This window comes from Theobroma cacao, chromosome 3 (assembly GCF_000208745.1).
Source record: "Theobroma cacao cultivar B97-61/B2 chromosome 3, Criollo_cocoa_genome_V2, whole genome shotgun sequence".
Lineage (NCBI taxonomy): Eukaryota > Viridiplantae > Streptophyta > Magnoliopsida > Malvales > Malvaceae > Theobroma > Theobroma cacao.
The window spans coordinates 2,064,563-2,074,470 of NC_030852.1; the positions used below are offsets into that span (position 1 = coordinate 2,064,563).

General features: G+C 34.3%; 1 protein-coding gene and 1 pseudogene across 1 annotated transcript; both read left to right on the plus strand.

Moving 5' to 3' along the window:
• LOC18604094 lies at positions 2,128–7,305 on the plus strand (annotated as a pseudogene).
• On the plus strand, positions 7,611–8,910 carry LOC18604096 (ubiquitin fusion degradation protein 1 homolog). Its single transcript, XM_007036428.2, has one exon. It carries the CDS (start codon positions 7,843–7,845, stop codon positions 8,758–8,760), a length of 918 nt encoding a protein of 305 aa, XP_007036490.2. The 5' UTR covers positions 7,611–7,842; the 3' UTR covers positions 8,761–8,910.

The following is a 9,908-nucleotide window of genomic DNA, read 5'->3' on the forward strand; positions in this document are numbered from 1 at the left end:
TCATTCCACTAGGTTCATGCCTTACGACTCTTCACCTTGTTGTAGCGCAAGTAGTGCACTACTTTGACTAAGAGTTACCAAATAGGATGTAGCTTCACGACATAGACATGGATAATAAACCTGGCCTATCTATGCCAAGAGCTAATTCCTTGTTTACCAAGCCAACCTATCACTTATTTGATAAAATATGTAAAAGGGGTATTTTTAAAAATAATCCTTATAGATAAGATGTTTTAAAAAATGGCCCTCCTTATAATTTTAACTATTTTTGGTCAAGTTGGATAAACTTACTCTTAATAAAATCACACGCCATGTACAAAAATATGTTACATGCCATGATTAGTTTGTTACACGTCATGTACAAAAATATGTGACACCCTATAGTTAGGTTGTTACATGCCATGCACAAAAACATGCTACACGTCATGAACAAAAACATGTGACACATCTTGGTTAGGTTGCTACACGCCATGATTAGGTTGCTACACGCTATGTACAAAAACATGTAATAACTCATGGTTAGGTTGTTACACCCCATGTACAAAAATATGTTACACGTCATGAATAAAAATATGTGACACGTCTTAGTTAGATTGTTACACGTCATGATTCGGTTGTTACACGCCATGTACAAAAACATGTGACATGCTATGGTTAGGTTGTTGCACGCCATGTACAAAAACATGTGACATACCATAGTTAGGTTGTTACACGCCATATTGAAAAAAAATATTGTTGTTACACGCCATGTGGAAAAAATATTGTTGTTACATACCATATTCAAAAACATTTTATTACACTTTAATGCTTAAAATATTGTTGTTACTTATAAATCAAAACTTCAAATCTTCTCAACTCTCTTCATTTTTTTTTGTTTTTTTTCGACAATTTTGGCACAGAATAAAGTGTTTCTAACATGTTTACATAAATCAAAACGTAAATTTTCTTATCTAAAACACTTATTTTGACTAAAAATAAATAAAAAATTCCATTGAAAACCTAGGTTTATAAATTTAAAAAATTTGAGTTTATTGATGTCTAGGCCCCTAATTGATCCAATTAAAAGCTATTTCAAACATCTGTAATCATTTCTACCATTTTAGTTTATCCAAAATACCTAAAAATCAAATTTACCAAATAGCTACCCACCCAAACACATCAAAACCATTGTTTGGTGTCTTAAGAGCACAGAAAAGAGAAATCTAAAAATGCGCGAGAGAGACGGGAGCATAGCATACGAATGCCGAAGAGAAAAATCGATAAAATTAAAGAGGGTGGGCTGGTGAGAGAGAGAAATTGAAAGCACAAATAAAAAAAAATTATGATAAATAGTTTAATTTATTTGAAATAGTTTCAAGGGTATTTTTATCAAGTCAGAGCTAAATATGAGTAAAAATAATTAAATTTATATTGTTGGTTACTTTTGAAATGCTCTTATCAAGAAAGGTTATTCCTCATAATTTTCTCTATGTAAAAATATGAATTAGATTACTCAAAATTATCAGAATCTCTTGTATAGTATGTTCTATCTTGCCTTAAGTTTCTTCAATTATTATTATTTTTCAAATTATTTTTCCTTCATTCCCTCTTGAAAATTGATTGTAGGTTAATTGCATTGCATGGAAAAGATTATAAGGTGAATATTTATGTAATTAGTTATCTTACTGTTATTATTTTAAACACTATTAATAATTTTAATTATCTTCATTTAAAAAACTTTACTAGATAATTTGATCACATGTTCTTTTACCGAATTTAAGTAATTAGTCGAGTTAATATATTTAATCAAATAGACATACAAATAAAAAAAATTATATTTAAGCCCTACTTTTGGAAGCATCTTGGCTTGCCTTATCTCTAAATTTGGTTTCGAACCTTTTCCTTTTGGACCTTTGAATGATAGGAGATCCATTAATTAAATTGTTTATTTTTTTGAATTCAATCTCCTCACCACCGGCTTCTATCCTAAGTTTACAAATACATGAGTCCATCAACACTTTCATTGTTCACTTCGCTACTAAATAGATGTTCCCTAATGTTTTGTCTAAAAAATTTAGCTTTGTTTTTGTATATTTTCAATATTATTTTCTGTTTTTATTCATTATTTCATGAATATTCAATCGCGTTCTTATCTATTACATAAGTTTCTTCATTTAGCCACGTGGAGAGCATATCTCCACAGAAAAAAGATAAATTATTAAGGCAAAAAACGAGGAATATTGAGGCCTATGTGCAACGCACGGGCCATAGTCTAGTTATCTATAAATATAATCTGTTACCGTTCAACCGAAGTAGCTCTTTCTCAGGCTACAATGTGCCCTTCAACGTATGCCCTCCTCTTAGCCTTCCTTGACCCTCTAATTTCTTTACTTTACATCATACGGTCCACCTCAAGGCCAAAACACTCTAAAGATCACCGAAAACTTCCTCCAGGGCCTTGGGCACTGCCAATTATAGGCAACCTCCACATGCTAGGCAAGCTCTCAGACCGAACCCTTCACCATTTAGCCCAAAAATATGGTTCCATGATGTCAATAAGGCTAGTGTATGTACCGACAGTCGTGGTATCATCACCTGAAGCTGCTGAGCTATTTCTCAAGACCCATGACACAATTTTTGCTAGTAGGCCTAAAGTCCAAGTCTTCGAGTATTTGTCATACGGTACCAAGGGCTTGGCTTTTGCACAATATGGGTCGTATTGGCGCACTGTTAGGAAATGGTGTACTTTGCAACTTCTCAGTGCATCAAAAGTCGAATTCTTTGTGCCGGTAAGGAGGACGGAGCTACAGTCTTCTGTTAAGTTGCTGAAGAATGTCGCAGCAGCAGGCGAGGTGGTCGACCTCAACACCAAGGTGGGAGAACTTATAGAGGATATCATGTACATGATGATCTTAGGCCGCTGTAAAGATGATAAGCTCGACTTCAAGCCGCTTGTTTAAGAGGGCCTTAGGTTATCGGGAACTTTCAACTTGCCTTGCTCCACTTGGTCTTCAGGTATGTATTCACAAACACAACTGATATCTTCTTGCTTGTCTTTCCATGATTTCAATCAAGTTCTACAGGGTCTAAAGAAAATTTTTTCTTTGTCGAAGTAAGATCTAACCCCACAAGCTTGATCCCCAGAGTCTGAGACCATGCTTTGAGTCCGTAAGAAAGGGTTGTGACAAATTCTTGGAGGAGATATGTCACGACCTGGAACTCCCCATCGGGCCCGTGACAACCGCCGCGAGGCCTCGACAAACATTCTTCACCCCGAATGTTTATCGAAACCCCGCAAGGCTCTAGTATCAACTTTCACACTTCCCGGTGAGCAACAGTTATTAAATCTCGCATTTCAAAAAAAAAATCATAAGTCATTTTCTAATAAAAATAATAAAATATTATTTTTTGGCTCATATGGGTATTTTCGTAATTTTTTGTCAAAAATCTAAAAACTTGCTAAAAATGTAGTAGGTGAGTAGATAATATATATTTAATGATTTAAAAACAAATTACGTATCTAAAACGTTCATTTGAAAGCAAATTGTTGACAACTAGTACTATCAAAAATAATAATTGAAATATTCTATTTTGTCATAAAATAAATTTTTATAGAAATATTCGTAAATAATTTTTTCGCACATGAAAGTAAAGTAAAAATTGTATGAATAAAAATAGAGATAACCAAAATATAAGTTTTGATCTGCAATGACACGTGGGCCCCAATTGACCCAGAGGATGTAAAACTGTGAACTCTTACTTTCTATAATGCAGTTTCGAACTTAGTTCTCGTCCTACTCGACTATCTACAAACTGTCCTGAGCCTGAAAAATGTATAGGAAGAAAGGGTGAGATTTTATAATCCTAGTGAGTAAACAGATACCATCTAAAGTATCTAAAGCCGAGTAAATAGAGACAATTAAAATAAGTCATCATACTGTAATTTCATTACCTTTCAGTTCATTTCAACCAAATAAAATCAATCCATATAAATCGAGTAATCAACTTGGCTTATGAATTTCTTAAAACTTTGGCTTGTGCCAAAACTCATACCTTGCACAGGGCATCCAACCGAGTCCGCCAAGGTTGTTAAAATTTTGTATACACTTAAAATGTATTTTTAGTTTGAGAAAAATACAACCGTTCCTTGGCGTTGGCTGAGTTCCCCTTCACGTGGTGGTTTGGCGTGAAGTGAATCCTAAGCTTTACCCCAGGAGATACCCTACGCGCCTTTCCGTTTGAGGTAATAATATAATAGAGTTTACCGTGCCCCTCTAATAGGCTAGTCCACGGAACTCTCTCTGCAGTAAATAATTAATATATAATCCACCAATCAATAAAATTCATTCTAGCATGACATGGCAATTTATCGCAACCTAACCTCTCAAGGCTGAATACACAGTATAAATAATTCTAACACCAAAATCAGTTTAGCCATTCATGCTCATTTATTGTCATAAGCCATTCAATTCAAAATCATAAATTTGCAAAACAAACAGGCAGTCTCCAATTACTCTATTTTCAAAACCAATATTCGATTTTTCAGAAAATTTATAAAATCATTTTATAAAATTACAATTTCTCTTAAAACATAGCAATTTACCATTTAAACCCATTTTCCATAAAATCACACTGTTGTATAAAACTACTCTAGATAATTAAGACGATAATAAGTTCACTCACTGTTCTATGAGTCGATGTACTCCTAATCCTAGTCTCCAAGCACAATCTCTATACTTTTACCAATGTACTTTGCTCACCATCTATCCACAATGTACAATACATAATTCACCACATCAATACTTGACCATTATAAAATCAATTCAGGCTCGGTATATATGCATGATATGATATACAACTTATCCGACTACCGCTTAAATGCGGCGTTGACCTAATTCGGCCTATTATCTCCAATTTAACTCCAAATCAACTCTTCTCACTTTCTACACTCTTATTATAACTAAATTACCTCCATGACTGTGAATGAGATTCAATTTATCAGTCTCGGCAGCAAATTATGAAAATACCCCTAGTGGGTAAAAATCGTATTTTTTTTGCTCCGAAAATTTTCATTATTTTTCTAGGCTCATAATTCATCATTTCTTAACCAATTCTCCTAGAATGAAAATCAAATTCATCCTCACTCAACACATGATAAATTCGGCCATTAATGATTGTGGGAGAAAATAAATTCTTTTCTTGTTGTTTTGTTTCTAAATATGCTAAACTAACTTAAAACACTAACATAACTTAAAATCAAATTAATCTAACAACTTTCTCTCTCCTAACCCATTTTTCAGAATTGAATTCACCATAATAACTCAATATTCAACCATGAAAATCAAGAACAAAAGCATGGGTAAGCTAGGTATCGAGGAAAACTAAAGAAATTCTAACTTACCTAGCTTGTTTCCTTGATTTCTTCACTTTTTCTTTAAATTTTCCACCTAGGTTTTCTTGTTTTTCCCTTTGTTCTTCCTCTCTTTCTCTCTCTTCCTTGCTTGGCCGGCCATATGAAGAAAATAGGCTGATTTTATGCCTTTTTAATAAGAAACAATAAAATAATAAAGGTATGACACATATCATTTTCTTATTGATCCATTTTTAAAATTTTAAAATTTTAATCCTTTTTATCTCGACCACACAATTAATCAATGGTCAAAATGAGGATAAAGGAAGACCATGTGCTGGAAAAATGTCCTGGTGGTGGAAAATTACAATTTTGCCCCTAGGACGGCAAAATTACCATTTTACCCTTTTACTCCAAATTATACCGAAATTAAAATTTTTCACTTCTAAACCTCAAATCTTACTCCAATTAAGTCAAATTATACTCCAATAAGTCAAATGGGGCCAAAAAAAAATCTTTTCTAAAATTTCCATTTTGTCCCCAGGTGGCAAATGACCATTTTGCCCTTGGATAGCGAAAATTTCGGTTTGACTCCAAATTGATTCTCGAACTCCGAATCACCATATTAAACCATTCTGGGACTTTAAAATTCTTAATTTCATCGTAAATTCTCTATTTGATCTAGTTCGAGGCTTAAATCAACTTTATTGTACCTCTAGGTACAATATCGACTTTTGTAAATTTTTCGGGACTCTCCTAGCATGCAAACATGCTATCCATCACATGTATGTCATGATAAATATTTTTATAGAGTTGGGCTTGTCATCTTCTCCCCCACTTGAATCAACCATATGATCCTTCTTCATGACTGATTTCGACATCCGGCTAAATATTAATATTTTAATATTATTTTATTCTAAAAATTTTATCTTGTCTCCTTGGTACCCAAAATACCTTATTATGCCTCACTTGACTTCCAAATCGCCTTTTATCTCACAAATTCTCTTCGGATAAAATTATTATTATTTTATTATTATTTTCTCACTTATGAAATATTTTATCCTAAACTACTCCTTTCGTCTTTTATCACTTCTAAACATTTTAATTGATCTCAATTTACATTCGATCAACTTTATTTATCACCATATCAAAGTATGGAGTATTTCAAGATAATTGATGAGCATGAAAAACTGAACAAAGGGCAACAAAAACAACACAGGGATTTCGTGGATGTCATGCTTTCATATTTAAATCAGCCCATGAATCCCAACGATGAAGAGCAAACATACATAATCGATCAAACAAATATCAAAACCATAATTCTTGACATGATTGCAACTGCACTAAAAACTTCGACAATCGTCATTGAGTGGGTACTAGCAGAGATCATAAGACACCCGCGAGTAAAATCTCGTCTCCAAAAAGAGTTAGAAACTGTTGTTGGGATGAATAGAATAGTAGAAGAGGCAAATTTAGCAAACCTAACATACTTGGACATGGTTATAAAAGAAAGCTTAAGGTTGCATCCAGTTGCACCATTGCTGATTCCGCATGAATCCATGGAGGACGTTACCATCCATGGATATTACATATCGAAGAAGTCACGGATCTTAATAAATATTTCGACAATCAGGCGAGATCCCAATGTATGGTAGGACAATGTTGAAGAATTTTCGCCAGAGAGGTTCGTTGGTAGCAACGTAGACCTTCGAGGACATGATTTTCAGCTCATCCCATTCGGATCGGGTCGTAAGGGATGTCCAGGACTGCAACTAGGGTTGACGACTGTTCGCCTTGTTCTGGCTCAGTTGGTGCACTGTTTTGAGTGGGAGCTGCCCCATGGCATGTTGCCTAATGACTTGAGCATAAGCGAGAGATCTGGGCTTACGGCTCCGAGGGCCCAACAATTGCTTGCCAAGCCAGTTTACCGTCTACCTGATAAAAGACTGTAAAATTAACATGGGGAAAACATAATCAAGAAGTATCAAAGAGTCCTAGATACTTGCATTTTGTTTTTGTTTTTTGGGGAATCTAGGCATGTAAGTGAACAACAAAGTTAGACTCAATTAAGGAAATGATGTGATAGGTTTCAAGAAATATAACCCTTAATCCTTCATTTTTTTGGCAATTATTTGATTCATTAATTGTTAATTACATTAGGATCATATCAAGAAATATAAAAATAAAAGGATTTAGGCCATGTAATTAGAAGAAAAATATAAACCGACTTTATTTTATTTGACATAGAAGCAGGGTTTTTTACACTACAATCTGTCTTGATAAGCAAGAAAGAGCAGCCCACCTAATCCTAATCCTCATAACACATGGAAAAGAAATACTGCAAACCCCAAATTAAATCCAACAAGGATTCCTCTTCAGTCCCTTCAACTATACATGCCACAATGGCCTTCGCTTCCTTCACTTTTCATCTCCATAATCTTGACGATCGTATTACATAAATATTTAGAAGCTTTTCCTTGTGATCTCCGATTCATCCGTTGTTTTTCCTGCCAATGGAGCGGTCTGATCTTGAAGCTGTTGCCGCCGCTGCTGCTGCAGCCATGGAGCTTGATAGTTCTTTCCAGCATACCTATCGGTGTTCTGCATCAAGGGTTGAGTTAGGTAACAGAATTCTGATGCCCCTTTCTGCTTTCGACTCTCTTGTTGATAAAGGTGTGGAGTCTCCGTGGCTTTTCGAGCTGTGCAATCCTGTAACAGGCAAAACTTCTCATTGCGGGGTTCTTGAGTTTACTTCCGATGAGGGTTTCGTGTTGTTACCGGCGCCTATGATGGAGTCCATGGAGCTAGAGGAAGGAGAGCTTGCAACACTGAAGAGTGCTTCTCTTGACAAAGGAACCTTCTTGAAGCTTCAACCACATACCAAGAATTTCATGCAACTCTCTGACCCCAAGGCGGTGTTGGAAAAAGCTTTCAGAGATTTCTGTTGCTTGACTACCGGAGATACCATCATGATCATGCATAACGACATCAAGTTCTACATCGATATCGTTGAAGCAAAACCCTCTTTGGCCGTCAATATCATTGATACAGATTGTGAAGTTGATTTTGCTGTCCCATTGGATTATGAACCACCCCAAAAGAAACAGAAAAAGGCTAAACTACTTCAAAAACAAGAGCAACCAATCGAGGCAGAAACAGTCAAGTTCAAAGCGTTCAACGGCATAGCAAGGCGCCTGGATGGAGAACCTGTGACAGAACAGGTTGCAGTTGATGATGATCACGATTCGATGATGAATGCTGAAAGAAAGCCATGCGGATCAAAGAAAGTTGTGCTTGGTTCCAATGTTATTCAATGTCAAGAAGACTCAACGGGTGAACCATCGAGAAAGGGTTGGCAAGAGGTAACCAATATGAAGAAAGAAGAAGAAAAGTTCCAGCCATTCACCGGAAGAAGTTATAGGTTGACTTAGGATAACATTTTCTGAATTTGATGCTTACTTTTCCATGAAAGATACCTTGACCTCTTAGTTTATTGCTTGTTTTGACCTTTTGGTTCAAGCTATTTAAGGCCATATGTAAACTACTAATTTGTTAGTATAAATATTAAAAGATTCTAAAGATTGTACTCTAGGAATATTTTTCAAAGTTATCATATTAAAAATTATTTTTAAAATAACTATTAATTACTGCATCTAATATAAAAATATTACAACAAATCATAAATTATTATAGTTTTAAAGAGTGCTCTTAGTATATTAAATACCATTGCATGCATTGGAAAAATTAATACTGTTGGGCAAAATCACTTTGATATTAGATCTTTTATACTCTTAAATTATAATTAAAACTTATTGTATACAGTTATATATAGTCGGAAATGTCAAAGTCTTAATTTGATCTTTCTTCTATTTTAATTCTGCGATTTTAGTCTCTATATTCTAATTTTAATAAATTTAATCTTACACTTAAATTAAAAATGAAATTTTAAACTGATAACGATATTAAATTCCTACATTTAAATTTAATGTCACATGTTTTTTTTATTGATCATGTCACGACCCGAAACTCCCCATCGGGCCCGTGACAACCGCCACGAGGCCTCAACAAACATTCTTCACCCCGAATGTCGATTGAAACCCTGCAAGGCTTAGCATCAACTTCCGCATCTCCCCGGTGAGCAACAGTTATTAAATCTCGCATTTCAAAAAAATCATAAGTCATTTTCAAATAAGAACAATAAAATATTATTTTCTGGCTCACAGGGGTATTTTCGTAATTTTTCATCAAAAATCTCAAAACTTGCTAAAAATGTAGTAGGTAAGCAGAAAATATATATTTAATGATTTAAAAACAATTAAGTATATAAAACATTCATTTGAAAGCAAATTGTTGACAACTAGTACTATTCAAAAATAATAAATAAAATATTCTATTTTCTCATAAAATAAATTTTTATAGAAATATTCGTAAATAATTTTTCGCACATGAAAGTAAAGTAAAAATTGTATGAATAGAAATACAGATAACCAAAATATAAGTTTTGATCTGCAATGACACGTGGGCTCCAATTGACCAAGAGGATGTAAGACTGTGAACTCTTACTTTCTATAATGCAGTT

Coding starts and splice junctions, on each gene's coding strand:
- LOC18604096 (XM_007036428.2), top strand. CDS start 7,843: ATGGAGCGGTCTGATCTTGAAGCTGTTGCCGCCGCTGCTGCTGCAGCC.